The sequence below is a fragment of the Apodemus sylvaticus genome, chromosome 7 (assembly GCF_947179515.1).
Source record: "Apodemus sylvaticus chromosome 7, mApoSyl1.1, whole genome shotgun sequence".
Taxonomy (NCBI): Eukaryota; Metazoa; Chordata; class Mammalia; order Rodentia; family Muridae; genus Apodemus; species Apodemus sylvaticus.
Window position 1 is genome coordinate 103,825,682 of NC_067478.1, and position 17,068 is coordinate 103,842,749.

The 17,068-nt window shown below is 45.6% G+C and overlaps 1 protein-coding gene across 3 annotated transcripts in view; it reads left to right on the plus strand.

Annotated features, from left to right (window-relative positions):
- The first annotated feature begins 6,728 nt into the window (after positions 1-6,728).
- Ntm (neurotrimin) overlaps positions 6,729-17,068 on the plus strand; it is a 419,704-nt gene continuing 409,364 nt past the window's right edge. For all 3 annotated transcript variants that reach the window (XM_052188773.1, XM_052188774.1, XM_052188775.1), the window contains exon 1: positions 6,729-7,810. In XM_052188773.1, the coding sequence (XP_052044733.1) occupies positions 7,644-7,810 (167 nt within the window). In that variant the 5' untranslated portion in view covers positions 6,729-7,643. The remainder of the gene's footprint in view (positions 7,811-17,068) is intronic.

Below are 17,068 nucleotides of genomic sequence, written 5' to 3' on the forward strand. Positions count from 1 at the left end.
TTGCTGGATGCATTGTGGGATTTTCTTTGCCTTAAAGAAGCCCTTTATCGGAAGACTTTTAATCATCCCGACCCCTCCACTGGCTTGCTTTAGATCTGGAGCAGCCCATTAATTACCTTGTATGATAGTTTTCTGAATTCTGAAGTGGTACCTTGGCTTACTGGAGAGTGGAAGGGCACGAGGAAGAGGCTATTTCTGCACAGGAAGAACAGATAAGAGACTCTGAAAGGTAAACTGCTCAAGAAGAGGGGCTGACGAGCGTCATAATCACAGTCTATTAGACTCGGCAAGGTCCTTGGAAATCATCTGATCCAAGCTCCTTGTGTAGGAGTCAGGAGGTAAAGTCCCAGACACTTCCTCCCAATAAGTGGCAGGCTGGGGCTACAACTGCAGACCCTTGCTTGATCCCTGCCTCCCAAGAGTTCTTGTCTTACTCTGGAATTATTCTTTTAATTCTTCAGAAATGTGTTAGCACATTGGAATGAATTAGCTGAGAGATCTTCACAGTGACTTACCGTCCCTAAAGGATGATGGTTCATTTTATAAATAAAAGTCCTTACGTTTCCAAATAGCAGTGAGTTCTGTTGATGGGCTGAGACAAACTGGAACCCAGGTGTTCCAGTTTAAAAATTAATATTTGTATGGAACTTGCTAGTGACAAAACATATAATTGCAACAATGTAATACAGCATGTTCTTATCACATTGAGATTTGCCCTGTTTCTGCTCTACACTGAGGAACAAGAAATAAAACCCTCCAGAAGGAAACTGGATAAAAGGCTAAGGAGAGACATGCATAGTAGGTGATGATTTAGGGATTCAAGCAGAAAGGGCATGAAAGGTGTGCTTCCCTGACGGTAAATTGTGTGTGATCCCGGTAAATTGGGTATGGGGATTCAAAGGGATACACGCAGTAATGGCATGAAAGGTGTCCTTCCCTGACAATAAACCAAGTGTGATCCAGGTGTGGGGTTTCACAGATTGCCATCCTCAGGCCTGATCTGATATCAGAAGCCAGGTCCTGAATGGTTGGATAGCCTCTTGCAAATGTTAGACTTGATAGGTATTATGTATGTGAGTTTATCATGTAGACTAAAGTCCATGGGTGACCTCTCTAGAAGGATTATCGGGCTAACTTCTCTGAGGTGTTTGAAGGGTTAAAAGACCCACTGACTTCATGCAAATGGAGCCTGAATCAAGTTTGCCTTGCAGACACAAAGTGACTTTAACAGCACTAGACATAGAGAGGCAGAGAAGGGTTCAGGAGATCTTGGAAGAAGGTTCTAAAGTGTGGCTTACTTAAGATGGTTTGGAGGCCCCTTCTCCCTCAACATTCTGAGTTTTCTCTAGCTTTCCACTATCCATGCAAACAGGAGAGCTCAAAGTACCTTAGTGAATCATCTCAAGAAATTGTTTCGCTTTCATGAACAGACAGCAGTCACTGGATGGCTAGACGTTCAGGGGTGGGGCAATTGTTGCAGAGTGTGGTCACTCTCCGTGTTGCTGGGAATGTGGCGACTGAGGCTTTTAGTCTTTCCACCACATCCTAGCATGGTATTTCTTTTCTCTCTCTGGAATGAGGTCATTCATGGTTTAAACTCCTTGACTGTCTACAGGCCTGCTCTCTGCTCCCACACTGCTCCTGTCCTGTGAATGGATTTCTCTGTGACCTTCCCAACAAGTTTAACACAGCTCCTCCAGGTATCATTTGAGAAGCACGAGAGAAGCCATGCTCTGGACTGAACTTCCACATCTGGTCACACAGCCTTACACCAGCTCCATGTGGTATTTACATGCAAAGCTGTGTCCCCAAAGTCCCATCCTAGTTCAAGAGCATGAAGATTTGACTTTTGCCCGTTCTGGTCCCAAAGCCCACAGTTGCTTTTGGTGGATAAGGTGGACTGAAGAGGGGCATGAGTTCACGTATCTTACTGAAGGAGACAGAGCTATGAGGTTATACTCCAAGTTCAGCTAAACACATAAAGAGGAGTGGTGGTTTCTGCTCACCATCCCTCTGTTCTTGGATTAGATAGAGTCTATGAAGTTGACCTGATACAAGGATTCTCCCATGGCACCTCCCCTCATTCCTCCTTAGCAGTAAAGTTCTGCTTAGAATCACTTCCTAAAACAAACAAACAAACAAACAAACAAACAAAACACACACACAAAAACCAATAAAACAAAACCAAAAAGACTTTTCAATTTTGACATGACTTGCCTTCTTCCATTTCTTCTCCACAGTGCTTATACCACAAGTGTATCCTTGGTCTTGAGATACTCCTTACATCTTGCCTGTATCTCAGGGTAGACATCATGCTCTGTGTGGGCTTTCTTCACTACAGAATTTGTTCCACATTAGGACATTCCTTGGTGTACTCCTCTCCTTTTAATGAACAACTCTAGAAAGGTAAATTTAGTGCCTTGAAATCTGGACAAGCACCAGAGGTTTGTTTCTTAAGGAGAAGGCAGGTTTCTGCTTATTTTCCTCAGCTTACAGGAGAACAAATCAGAGTTCATTAGAATTTCAACATCTGTGGATCTCGGTGTGAATAATGTTGCTGAGAAACCCAGGAGCGCCTGACTGCTGGCAACAGGAGGGCAGGCCTGGGTTCTCTTCTTCATCTTTATCGTCATCAACAGGGGCCCTGCATATGCTGGCTTACTGAGTGCATCAGCTTCAGTGGGATTACTGGATGCCCAGTGTAACCATCAGCAATTTGCGGTCTCCTCCTTAGTTGTCTGTATGGTCCCCAGATGTAGTAATAAGCTAGTATCTGACAGTCAACTCCTTCAGCAGTGTCCATAGCTGTGGACCACTAGAAAGGGAGCTGGAAAAGTGTCAGGAGTACCAAATTCTTGTCCTGCTTTGCCCATCGTTAGCTTTATACCTAGTATGGTCTTCTGGGACTCAATCCTGCCTTCCTAAAATGAGGGGTATGTATTGCACATCTTCCCACATCCTTTCTGAGACATCCTTCTGTGATTCTCTGGGTCTGAGGTTTTTACTATGATCCAAATCTTACACAAGAGACAATTGTGCCCCAGCCTCTCTGACTCTTGGGATGCACTCTCTGGATACCTTTGTATTTGGTGCTTTGATGCTGGCACATTCAATTGCCCTCCATAGCTTTTGCCCTACAGTCTCTCTGCTTTGTGCCTCTCTCATAGAGTTCTGTGGGCTTCAAAGCCCACGGACAGGCAGCCATGCCCCTGCCTTTTCTTCCCATCTTCATGCTGCCTCTTGCTCTTGCCACTGAAATCCTAATACACTGGAGTACAGCCCCAATGAGCAGTGGTTTTTATTGTGATCCTGTTCATAGAGGAGCAAAAAATAGCACACATTTTTCCAAGGCCCAGCCCTGGCCTACACCCTGGAGGCACCTCTTTATCCAGATTTACACTGCTCTTTCTGATTAAATCTTCCAATATCTATTTGACGTCAAGCCAGTCACTAACCGCCCTGCATTTTTCATCTTGCCTGTACTTCTGTTTGAAATCTCCACCAGGAGAGGGGGGCCTTTCCCTTTTGTAGAGAACTAGAGCTGGCCTTTCTTAAGCTGAGGCTCTGTCTCTTGTTTCTCGCATGGTAGAATAGCCACGGCTCTTTAGCTCACCCTAGCTTGCAGTAGGTAACATGGAGTAAAAAGAAAAACAAAAAGCCCAGTGGGCTGACCATTGTCAGGAGATGTCCTGTTCAAACCCTAGTTCAACGTGCAGGTGCCAGGTCAGGTAGAAGCCATCATACACTCTAATCTGCTTCTGTGTGTGTGTGTGTGTGTGTGTGTGTGTGTGTGTGTGTGTGTGTGTGTGTGTGTGTGAGTGAGAGAGAGAGAGAGAGAGAGAGAGAGAGAGAGAGAGAGAGAGCTTGAAAGGTATTGTCCTAAAGATATTTTTATAACCTGAAGCAATTACAGCTGTCAGTGTAGAGACAAGCTGTGACAAGTTGATTTATGTGTACAGTATATGTGTATGTGAGAAAGACTGGAGGAATGAGAGGGGGCTGGGAGGGGAAAAGAAGGTGGAGGTGGCGCTCCTTAGGAGTCTGCTTTCCAGGAGGCAGAGAGGAAGTTGTTTCTATAAAGAACACAAATAATGAAATTGCTCTGACTGTCATCCCTTTTTCATTAACTCAGATATGCTGGGAAAAATAAAATAAATCCAGCAGTTTTTATGAAGCCAGAGACAGGATATAAGATAAGCCACTAAGTGCTGGTTATATTTAGGGATTAGGGGATGGGAAGGCAATTGACATGCAATTTTGATCTTCATCTTTTTAAAGCACTTCAATAGCAGGTATGAAGAAAGCCGATCTGTCCTGTTAATTAGGTGGGAATCTCTGACCTTAGGCCACTTCCTTGACTTTTATTTGTGAGGAGAGCTTGGATTCCTTTGGCCCACGGAGCAGAGGTTGTGAATGGCTTTTCTTTGTCCTCCTGGAGTGTTACCTGAGCACTGTTGGGCTTTCTGTGGACAGACATTGGGATGCTGGAGGTTAGCACTGTTCCTCCTGGTCTGAGACAAAAAACATTCTGCCTGTCTAAGAAGAAATTCATTCAGACCAGATAGACTATGTCTCAAGGAGCCTGTAAGGATTGCTTTTTCTGTCTAGCCATAATAACAAAGCAGAAACGGAAAAAAAATGTATTAATAAAGCCTCTTCCATCTTAAATGGTTTTCTAAGTATTTTTCCTGTAGAGTTAATCATGTATGTAGGTCCCTTGGGACAGCCTGTTGGTTGTCATTATCCCCATTCCTGGATGCAAAACCTAATGCTCATTTGTACCTATTTGGAATTAGATGCAAGAGACTGAATTAGAATTTGTCGTGAAAGGAGTCAGCCCCATTCATTGTCAGGTCTGGGTCTAGAGGGAAATGGCTCCAAAGCCCAAAAGGAGTCTGTTTCCACGGGTGTGGCATTTAGGAAGAGGGCTTGTGATGGGTCCATAGGAGGGATAGTTAGTGAATTATTAGTAATGCGCGGGATTTAAGGGGAGAGCCTCGAACCAAGCAGCCTATTAATCAGCAAAGAGACGCTCACAGTTTCTGTCCGTGCTCATGAACAGTTCAACAGAATGGAACAGTTTAATTTCAGATTTTCATATTTTTCCACTGGAGAATGAGACAAAACAGGCTTTGGAAAAAAAAAAAAGCCATTTGTTGTTGTCATAAGTCAACAGCCAGCATTTTGGGGCACCATATGTCAAAAGGTTCCCTGGGATCAAAAATAGTGGATGAGTTCCCTGAGACTTTAATATCAGAAGAAGTCACTACAGGAGACAATAGGGAATTCGTCTGGTAATGAATTGATGTCAAATACTTTGATACCTCCCGTGTAAAACTGCTCAATACCTCATGGCCCAGAAGTGTCTGGGCCACTATAAAGTTAGAAAAGCAAGCTTACTCATCTTCTTTTGCAGCTTTTGAGTTTGGTTAAAACATTCCAAAGCTGACCTCTGCCCGCCCCTCCACCACAGTAGTGTTAGGGAGGATTGAGGGAGACTTGTGGATACTAACATACTATCTACATTTCCTGGGTGGTGTGACTCACTAGTGTCGATGCCTGGTGGTACCAGCACCTCTGAGGTTAATAATGGTTCTGTAGTAATGTTTTCATATCTGGTGTTGGATGGCTTTGGTGGAGCACATTTTTCCCCACTGTTAGTACATAGTTTGTTTGTTTTTTTTTAAATAGTACCCCGATTGAATGCAGGAGAAAGTCTAGGGAAATAAACAGAACCAGTGTATTCACTCTTCCATTTCCAGTAACAATTCAGAAGAGTATTGGGAGATTAGGACTAGAAGTCCCTGAGAAGTCCCCGAGAAGGAAGCCTATTGGCGTTACCCACGCTGTTCTACTGATCTACCCTGTTCCCGGTACAGAGACCAGACACGGTCCATCAGAGCTAGGGTGAAGGGAGAAACATGATGTGGGCACAGAGGAACCAGCAGCAGACAGAAAGAAGTCACAGGACCTCAGACATATCCAGTCTTTCTTTGGGCTTCAAAGATTTAAAAAAGCCACGCCTCTTGGAGATGAAATCAGGTATGCCAGAGTGCGAACCCAGAACCCAGAGAATCTTCCTTATAAACAAGGCTGTGGCTTTCGTTGGCCCATGCCTGTGCACCTTTTACCCAGTTAGCATACTTAGTGTGTGTGTGTGTGTGTGTGTGTATGGTGGGGTTGGGGATGGAGAAAGGCTGTGTTGAACTTGACCAACATTTTAAAGGGATTTTGCTCACTTCATCAGCCAAGATCCTTCTGGAATTTCCACATTTATTTTCCACATGGACGATCTCTTAGAATGGTTGTGTTGAGTCTGCGGGGTTTTAAGAGGGTGGGTGTAGTGCAAGGGGTGGTGTAACATTGAATAAAAATGAGATTATTTAAGGCATCCCCCTAACGTTGTAAATGTACTTTCAATGCTGATAGAATTAATTTGACCATTTTAAAGGTGCACATATGCATGCTGCAGGCTCTTCTCTTCCTAGCTAGTTTGTGACCCTTATTAAGATGTCTAGGGTTATTAAGACCTCACAGTAACTTTGTCTTCTTAATTGCGAAGAGCTAGCTCTTCAAATCCGGAAATGGTTAAACCGGTGGCCAGAGGTGGTACACCGCCCTGCCCTGGCCCGGCGCGGCGGGGGTTAAGGTGGGCGCCCGCGCCCCGCACCCGCCGGGATGAGCGCACAGTCCCTGCCGCCCGCCAGCCGAATCGCTTGGAGTCGGCAACGAGTGAAAGTGGCGGTCAGGGATGGAGCTGCTGCCATGACAACCCCGGCGGTCGGGGCCCGCGCGCGTCGGGGCTGCTCCCGGGAGGAAGGCAGCGCGGAGGCCGGGGGCGGCCGCTGAGCGTGGCGTCCGCGGCTCCGGTGCCGACTGCGCTTCGCCTTCTGCGGCGAGCCAGAGAGCGGGCTAGGGACCGCTGCGGTCCGCCCCTGCCGCTCCAGCCTGGTTGCTGCGCTGCAGACAGCCCAAGCTGCGGCGCGAATCTGGGCTCTGAGGAAGTTGACCGTGGCTCTGCGGCAGGATTCCCGAGTCCGGATTGCACGAAGCCGGCTTAGCAGGCGCCTCCTCGCACTATTCGTGCCGCCTCTTGCGTGCTCTACTTTCCATCTGCTATTGTTTCAGATTGTTTCTGGCGGCGAGCCTTGCTCTGAAACTTAAGAAAGTGCTGGATTTCCCCTTGTTCGATTGAGGAATCGTAGACCACATCTGGGTAGCTGGATTCAACCCAGTCACAGCCCCGTTGGATACCAAAGTGCTTACTCCTGTCCAAAGTGCCATGCCTGAACTGCTACGGGGAAGAGGCAGCTTCTGAGACCCGCACCTGTGCGCCTGCTTGCCTGCCTTGCGCTTCTCTTTCCTGGCCACCTTCCTAGCCACAGGCAGCACGGAGAAAGTCCGCCCGCCTCGGATGTGTGTGGAAACTGGTTCTCGGAGGCTGCGAGCTGAGGCTGGATTTAGGGGAGGAATATTAGACTTGGAGGAGTCTGCGCGCTTTTCTCCTCCCAGTGCATCGCGCGGTCGCCGCTAGTTCATCTCTGGGTCCCCGCGCTCACTCCCTACCCCACCCACTTCCTGTGCTCGCCCGGGGGGCGTGTGCGTGCCACTACTGGAGTTCTGGGAAGTTGTGACTGTCGAGAATGGGGGTCTGTGGGTACCTGTTCCTGCCCTGGAAGTGCCTCGTGGTTGTGTCTCTCAGGCTGCTGTTCCTTGTACCCACAGGAGTGCCGGTGCGTAGCGGAGATGCCACCTTTCCCAAAGCTATGGACAACGTGACGGTCAGGCAGGGGGAGAGCGCCACCCTCAGGTAGGGAACTGCCACTCTACTAAACGATGATTTGTTTGGGCTGGGGCAAAGGGGCAGGGGTGCGGGTGTGTGCTCTGGAGCAAGCCAGGGCTAGTGGAGCGATCCCTCGCTCACTGTGCTGCACAATTCCTGGATGAGCTAAGGGCTTTACCAAGGAATGTGGCAATCACAGGGCAAGGCTAAGAGAGAGCTGTGGTTTCCAAACCTGGCTTCTTTGACCCAGGGGGTTGTTAAAGGTCTTATTTTGAAGGCAGTGATTCTGGTACTGCCTGTTCCTGAGCCTGGCAGCTATGGTGATCTGGGGGCTTGGCTGAGACTCAGCAAGAATGATCTCCCCGCTGAAGTTAATGAGTCCCAAAGCAGGAATATGGCTTGGTGTGGATGCCCTCGCTCTACCTGGGCCATTGAGAGTTGCCACAGGGTCTGGACTCTGCAAAAACCTCCTTTCCTGAGCCTTGTTTTTAAGCAACGTTTTTCTGGGTTGTCTGGATTCCATGAGATGGTGGGCAGAGGCAGATGTGTTTTCCTGTCTGAATGTGGCTTTTGGACACTGGTACCATGGACTCTGATTTGTCTATGAAAAACGCCTTCTCCACAAGTGGACTATGTTCTGATTGTTATGCATCCTTACAAAGCAGTATGTACAAAACTTGGCTCTCAACAAACCCTAAGCCTTAGCGTTGTGTTGGCTTAGGAATGATTTCTGGGGTTGAGGATTGCAAGCTCTGGGGAGGAGGAGAAAAATCAGCTACATTTCGTGCTAAGTGGGGCAAGACTGTCTCTCTTGCGACATTGCTATTGAATCACTGACTCCATTTCCAGTTGATAAAACCACACCACTCACAGGAGAGCTACATACTGGATGATTGTATTGGGAAATTTTCATCTCTGGAATTTTTAAGAGAGCAAGTGACCGCCCTACCTCTCTTTGACTCAGTGTGTCCTCTTTAATAAAGTTTTAAAAACTGGCCAACTGAACTGACCACAGGCAACAGGATACTATTTTCATCCTCTAACATGGGGATTCTTGGGAAGTGACCCTTGGCTTTGGTGCCAAATGTCCTGGTTCCATCAGTGCTGAGATTGGAGTGCCTGTGGACTGTTCACAGGGGACCCACAGGACAGAGGATCTTGGGGAGTGAGTGCTGCTGACACTACAGAGCTGAGCTGTGAGGACATTTTCAAACTACATGTGATTTAAAGAAACCATGCAAGGGGCTGCACACATCCCCAAATCCTTTGTCTTTGAGGACCTAACTCTTGTGACTCCAGTGAACTCCTGGTTAGTTATTGTTACATGAATGAACTTTGTAGGGACTACTTTAGATTAAGGTGAACTATCTGGTTTTAAGTATGCATCGATTTCAGACTACTTCCAAACAAAAGCAAACCTCTAAACAATATAGTCAAGACAATTTAGTGTTCTATAGACGCCCCCTCTGACCCTAATCCTTGGCTGCAGGGAGCAGACCTCTAGGGACAGAATAGAGGCACTATCTATGGGGGATTATTTTTGATTCAGAGAGATGCATTCCCCCCTTCACATACACAACAGTCAAAAGAGAAGAAGAAAAGAAGGTGATCAGTAACCTAGAGATTTGAAGCTATAAATAGGCAATTGGCCTCCACAGTGACTCTCACGTTCTAAGGGAAGCAAGGGGATTGGAGTGACCAAAATATCATCCCAGAAAAGCAGTAGCCCCATAGTTCAGGAGGATATGGCCTTTCCAGAGTGGCTGCCTCCAGCAGGTGCCAGGACCTTGGACTTCTTTCTAACAGGGCATGGTTGAATATTGACTGCTTTCCTCTTACCTCTCTTCACCATAGTCTCTTTCAGACATCAGCGTGCGTTTGCAGTTTCCCATAGACACTCCACACAGTGGTCTTGTTTGAACACAAACGACACTATGAGGATATGGGTGAGGCTGCTTCCCTGTGCCTCAGGATGGTCACAATCCAAGCTTTCAGAAATGGTCCATCTAGTCCCCTTGCTATGCTGTGTCAGCCCAAAAGGACCGAATATCTTTGTGATATTCAGGAAGGTGGACATTTCAGTGGATGAAAACCTAAAACTTAGGGACCAGGGTCTCCTTTCCGATCAACAAGTAGGGAGGTTGAAGTCCCTCTGCTCACGTGGAAGGCCCCCCCTGCAGCAAAACTGCAGTTCCCCGCATGACCAGCAGAGGGCTTTCTGCTCTGGTTATGTCTTTGTTCTTATCAGGATCATCCTGGAGGTCTTCTGTAGTCCCTAAAGAGAATAAATGTCTCAGCAACAAATTCTACTTTGAAGGAACTTTAAAAGTTTATCCAATTATCTGTAGTGATCTTTCTGGAGATACTGAGAAACAATAGCACTGGCAATCTGTACCAAGTTGCGGGCCTTTTCTGAACTTTCGCTCTTTCTACCGCTCCCTCCCCTCGACACCCGTGTACATGTTTTATGAATGGTGAGATCACATGGCACAGAATTTTTAACTAGCTATCCCGGTGTTGTTGAGAAGTCGCCGAGTATTAGGGAATACTACTAAAGTGCTTTATGTAATAGCCTCCTAACATTATAAGTGAATTATAATAATAATTATTATGTAGTTGATACTATTATCACATTTTACAGATGAGAAAACCGAGGCATTGGCATGAAGAACTAGCCTCACTTGGATCTGGGGAGATGGCTTTACTGACTGATAGAGTGCTTTCTTGGCTCATAAGAATTCCTGATTGGTTTCCTCTTCTCACAGGAAAAAAAAAAAGCATCATTTGATTAAGGTGGAATAGCTAGAAATTTTTGAAGTGGGACCAGCAGGAGGTACTACTAATGATGATGATGTTGGTAAGCTGAGTAGTATCACCACTTGTTGACCAACCTCTGTATAATACTATGAACTATAACAGTGAATCCTCCCTACTTTCTGAAATTCATTTAATTATATCCCATTTTATAGGTGAGGGAGTTGAGACCCAAAGAGCAGCATTTATCTGAACTCACAGCAGTAGCAGGCAACAGAACTAGACCACATACATTGAGATTTTCCAAGACTTATCAGGGTGCAATGAACTCTGTGTCTCCTTCCTTCCCCAGTGGGGTTTAAGGTCTGCTATCATTTCCTTTTTTTGTAGTATTGCATAACTGTCTTTCTGAGTGAGTGGAGTGTATTATGGGGGAGCAGAGATCACACCTTTCAATGTCATGAGCTCCCTGGGATGACAGAGGTTTACTAAACATGAATAAAGGCAAAACAAAACCATTCTTCACGCTTTACTAGATTTCTTTGACTTTATTTTATATGTTAACGATGATCGAACAATAAAGATTTATTTTGTGGTTCTGTCAGGAAGGATGCAAAGTCAAGAGGTGAAGTGTGGAAGGAGGTCTGGGTGCACTCACAAAAGCCAAGCTGTGAACAAGATAATGGAGATTAATACATGGCGCTAGGATGGCTACAAGGGAGGCTCCGAGCAGAGTGCCCCCTGGTGGAGGGAGGCTTTTAGTGGTCAGGACTGGGAACAAGTCATATTAAAAAGAAGAGACAATAGAAAGCAACTCGGAACCTGAGATGGCCAGTGGGCGAGTCGAATGTCACTCAATGATTCTGCCCAGTGAGGAACCTTCCACCAATAAAACAGCTACTACAAAAGTGAATTATTTTCTAGAGATGGGAGCAAGCCAGAGGCTGTCTCTGCTCCCTGTCTTGTGTCTAGACTTGTAGTGCCTCAACCATCTTATTTTTTCCTTGGGTGAGTTAAAAATAGAAAATCTGACTTAAGGTACAAGGCTGAGTTTTGATATGGCAACACCATGAAGTAACACAGAAGACAGTGGTAGATCTAGAGATTCTCCTCCCAGATGCAGGAAACGGGACTCTTTATAGGTCTCTGGTTCCCCGCAGACACTCTGAGGGCCTGGAAGGCAGAACGATGTCTTCTTTGGGTCTTTATCCCAGTGTGTAGCGCATGGCTTTGCTCAAGGGCCTTCCTTTGGTTGTCCTTACTACTAGGAATAATGCTATCCAGACAGCTCCATCCACAGTTATTTCTAATTTTGACCCAAATTCACATGACAATGCCCTCCCACGCCTTAGTGTCTTAACATTGGCTTACCAGAGTGGGAGCTTTCTCCTGAGCACTCGCCTCTGTCTGAAGCCGTTCCATTCTTTTGTTTGGTTACCTTCTTCCCTTGGACAGTGAGTTCCTTGGGGCTAGGTAAACCCTCTGGCTTTATTCAGCATATTGGCACGCACCAGTGTCTTTTCTATGGCAAGTGATCAATACAGTACCCGTATGAATGAGTGAAGAAATGTGTGTCTGAGATCACTCCCCTTTCCCCTTGCCTGTCTCTCTTTACCTTGTGTTCCTTAGCCTGGGGTGTCCTCAGTGTACCATCACAGTTGCACTGGTCACGTGTGATGTGGGGTAGTTCCTGAGGAGTCACTTGTATGCTAGTTCCAAATGCATGCCATCTGTTGAGCTGAGGTCTCCCTGAGCTGCACACAGATGGGCTGTGCTGGGAGTTTGTTCCTTATTTGAGATCTGTGCCTCCTACTCTGGCTGGCCACTTTACTACCCAGTCTTCCAATCTTTGGGGAAATGTTGCTAATGATGTGCCAGGTGTACCTAAGAGAAAGTAGTCTGCTTAAGATGATGATGATGAGGAGGAGGACAGAAAAGCAACCCCTTCCCAGCATCTATTTTGAGAGTCTCCTAGTAGCAGTTGTCTCATAGTGTGACTATTGATCACAGCTTATGGGTTCCCAAACAGCCATGCTATTCAGAAAGCATGCCCTGGGCTTCCTTCAGTGCCCTCTCTTAGAGATGTCTACCATGTCTACCATGGCTCTAAGGAACATGGGCAAATGGGCCCTTGCATGGAGGTTTCTAGAACTATGCAGAGCCCATTGAGGAGCTGGAAGCCAAAATGAGAACAGTGAGAAGCCAACCAACTATGGGACAGGAGGGGGGGGGCGGGGGGGGGCAGGGAACAGGAGGAGCAGGGGACAGGAAGAGCAGGGGAATGTGTTGGTTTTTACGGGAACCCAAAACTGGGTACAGAGAGACAACTACTCGTTTGTTAGTATCTCTTCCCTTTACCAGAAGAGCTCTTTAGAAATAGTTATCTTTTCCACTGTCAAGGACACACAGCAGTTTGAAGTTTGGAAGGGTTACTGGGACCATGAAGTTCAGCCACATGGTTTTTTTTTTTTTTTTTTTTTTTTTTTTTTTTTTTTTTTTTTTGAGACAGGGTTTCTCTGTATAGCCCTGGCTGTCCTGGAACTCACTCTGTAGACCAGGCTGGCCTCGAACTCAGAAATCTGCCTGCCTCTGCCTCCCAGAGTGCTGGGATTACAGGCGTGCGCCACCACCCCTGGCTATCAGCCACATGGTTTTATGTGTAATGAAAGTGATGAGAATCAGTCTGGCAGCAGGGTGAGAAAGATCCACCCAGCATTACCTCCAATCTCTGCCTCTGGGCTCACCAGGCTGTATGTGCCTAAGGGAAGGTGGCTTTGCCCACTGAGTAACAAACCACTCTGAGGACCCATTAGGTATGCTTCTGCTACAACAGGTTGATGGAGTCACTATTCTCTCAGTTCTTACCTAACTCTGCTTTCTTTGGACCAAAGTTCTGTGTTGTTGCATGACAGTTCTGACTCTGTATGGGACAAGCCTGTTTCCCCTGTGCTAAGCCCTGGGGTTGAGTGCTTTCTCAGTGGAATCACAAAAGAGATACAGTTGTTACTCTAATACAGACCAGAAAACAAAAGTGAGGTTTTCCCTCAGAGATCACAAGATCAGATAGTAGCCTCCTGGGCCTGGCTTTTAGACCCTTTCTCTTTAGGCCACAGAGCTGGACTCATTTTATGCCTCTTCTTTCCCAAGTCCCTCTGTTCCATGAACCTAGTAAACTTGCTTTTCTTTGTGTAACAAGGGGTTCCTTTTTTTGATTTTAGGCTTGGGCGAAAGGAGGGTTTATGTGGTGTGTGGCATGGATACACAGAGAGTCATTCTGCATCCCTAGAACCCTTGTCTGAATCCTGGGGCTAAATCGTTTTGTTCAGAGGAAGTATTATTCCAAGATCTACCATTGATCCTTTGCTTCAGATATCGGCAGTCTTGTGCTTTACACCAAGAGGGCACAATTCCTCAAATATTTCCAGGTGTTTTCCCAGAGCGGGACACCAAACAGTTCGAGATAGAAGCGATTCTATAATGATGCCATCGTCCAGTGCATCTGGATGCCAGGTGGTTGAGGTCCAATGCACAGGGCTGGGCTCTATCTATCTTTATTTATTTGTTTTCTTTCCTTCTTTTTCTTTTTGGTTTAGATACATGGAATAGGACCATTCACATCTCTTCTGGCATATCTTGGAAAAGCATAAAATTAATACTATTGATATATACCTCTTCTTTAGGGCTGAACATTTCACTAAAATCATTTTTTCCAAAGAAACAGGAAAGTTGGTAGATTTCTATTGTAAATGATAACCAGTAAAGATAATAGATAATGCCACCAATACTATATGTATCAGTATATGTGTAGAAATGAATGCAGAATGGTAAAAAAAAAAACCCAATATTTTTAGAATGTGAAGAATGTTCTGGGTTTAGGATTCATTTTCAGATTTCTTGTGTGAGCAAAGAAAGGAGATAAACAGAGCTGTAGCTGAATGGCAGCTGGTGGAGACAAAGGTCTCTGACACAGAATTCCAGCTTATAGTGCAGCAGGCATGTACTAGGACAGAATGGCCCACTAGAGGAAACATGAACCAGGAGTCAGGAACCTAAGCACTCCTGATGTAGGCATCTTCTCAGTGTGATCTCAGACCACAATCATCAGTCTCTGTATTCGAAGAGAACAGTTGTCACCTATACCATGACCTTATGCATAAGGATCTTTTTGTATTACTATGAGTATCCATATGTTTATATATATAAACATGTATATGCACATGTACATGTATATAATATCAACACTTTTGCATCATTTTCTCACTATAAACTGTTGTAGCTCAAATATACATGTCACTATACTTGGATAGATTTACTGAATTCATTTTGGAAGGTTATAAAAAAAATCTTGCTTTGTCCATGCATATTCATCTGTAATTTTGTGTGTGTGTGTGTGTGTGTGTGTCTACATGTAGAGGGGTTGTATATATGGGGGTGGTGTGCACGTGGTCTCCAGAGCACCTTTGCTTTGATTTATGAGACTTCTTATGTTCCAATCATTTTTATTAGATATTTTCTTTATTTACATTTCAAAATGTATCCCCTTTCCTCTTTTCCCCTACAAAAAAGCCCCTATCCCATTCTCCCTCCCCATGTTCACCGACCCACCCACTCCCTCTTCCCTGTCCTGGCATTCCCTTACACTGGGGCATCAAACCTTCACAGGACCACGGGCCTCACCTCCCATTGATGTCCAACGGGCCATCCTCTGCTACATATGCGGCTAGAGCTATGGGTCCCTCCATGTGTACTGTTTGGTTGGTGGTTTAATCCCTGGGAGCTCTGGGGGCACTGGTTGGTTCATGTTGTTGTTTCTCCTATGGGGCTGCAAGCTCCTTCAGCTCCTTGGGTCCTTTCTCTAGCTCCTCCATTGGGGACCCTGTGCTAAGTCCAATGGTTGGCTGTGAGCATCCACTTCTGTATTTGTCAGGCACTGGCAGAGCCTCTCAGGAGACAGCTACATCAGGCTCCTGTCAGCCAGTACTTGTTGGCATCCACAATAGTGTCTGGGTTTGGAAACTGTATATGGGATGGATCCCCAGGTGGGGCAGTCTCTGGATGGTCTTTCTGCTCCACACTTTGTATCTTCTCCTGTGAGTATTTTGATCCCCCTTCTAAGAAGGACTGAAGTATCCACACTTTGGTCTTCCTTCTTCTTGACCTTCATGTGGTCTGTGAATTGTATGTTGGATATTCCGAGCTTCTGGGCTAATATCCACTTATCAGTGAGTGCATACCACATGGGTTCTTCTGTGATTGGTTTACCTTACTCAGGATGATATTTTTCTAGTTCCATCCATTTGCCTAAGAATTTCATGAATTCATTGTTTTTAATAGCTGAGTAGTACTGCATTGTGTAAATACACCACATTTTCTGTATCCATTCCTCTGTTGAGGAACATCTGGGTTCTTTCTAGCTTCTTGATATTATAAATAAGACTGCTATGGATATAGTGGAGCATGTGTCCTTATTACATGTTGGAGCATCTTCTGGGTATATGCCCAGGAGTGGTACAGCTGGGTCCTCAGGCAATACTATGTCCAATTTTCTGAGGAACTGCCAAACTGATTTCCAGAGTGGTTGTAACAGCTGGAAATCCCTCCAGCAATGGAGGAGTGCTCCTCTTTCTCCAATCATTTCTTGAGATATTTTGTCTTTGAAAGGAAGTGAGAATAAACATAGTTTATTCTACATTTTTCCTAACAAGATCGTTGCATGGCAAGTTGTGACAGTTCACGGCTCTGAAGATGATTTTTTTCCACCAGATAAAGCTGTCGAGAATGTTTCAGAAAGTAGGTTTTCAGGGAATTCATGGATAGATTCAGGCAGGGTGGACCTCTGTCCTTGGAGAGTTGGTCTTTCTGTGATAATATAGTCAGATGGTAAGATGGGATAGGATATTATGCAGCTTTGGGTATGTACTGGCTGGTTTTGTGTGTCAACTTAACACAGGCTGGAATTATCACAGAGAAAGGAGCTTCTGTTGGGGAAGTGCCTCCATGAGATCCAACTGTGGAGCATTTTCTCCATTAGTGATCAAGGCAGGAAGGCCCCTTGTGGGTGGTACCATCTCTGGGCTGTATTCTTGGGTTCTATAAGAGAGCAGGCTGAGCAAGCCAGAGGAAGCAAGCCAGTAAGAAACATCCCTCCATGGACTCTGCATCAGCTCCTGCTTCCTGACCTGCTTGAGTTTCAGTCCTGACTTCCTTTGATGATGAACAGCAGTGTGGAAGGTGTAAGCTGAATAAACCTTTTCCTTCCTGACTTGCTTCTTGGTCATGATGTTTGTGCAGGAATAGAAACCCTCACTAAGACAGGGTATGTGAATCTTCAATGGTGTCAGGGGTTCTTTTGTTGGCTTAAGACACCTTCTTGTCAGGGGAAGGCAAGGCCAGAACTTACATGATGAAAACAGAGACAGAGACCTGCTTTTTTTTTTTTTCATTTTCTTTTTGGTGGAGGAAAAATGTGGGGTGAGATTAGCACTTCTGGCATTTAAAAACAATTTTGGAATTTACCAATGACATAAAGAA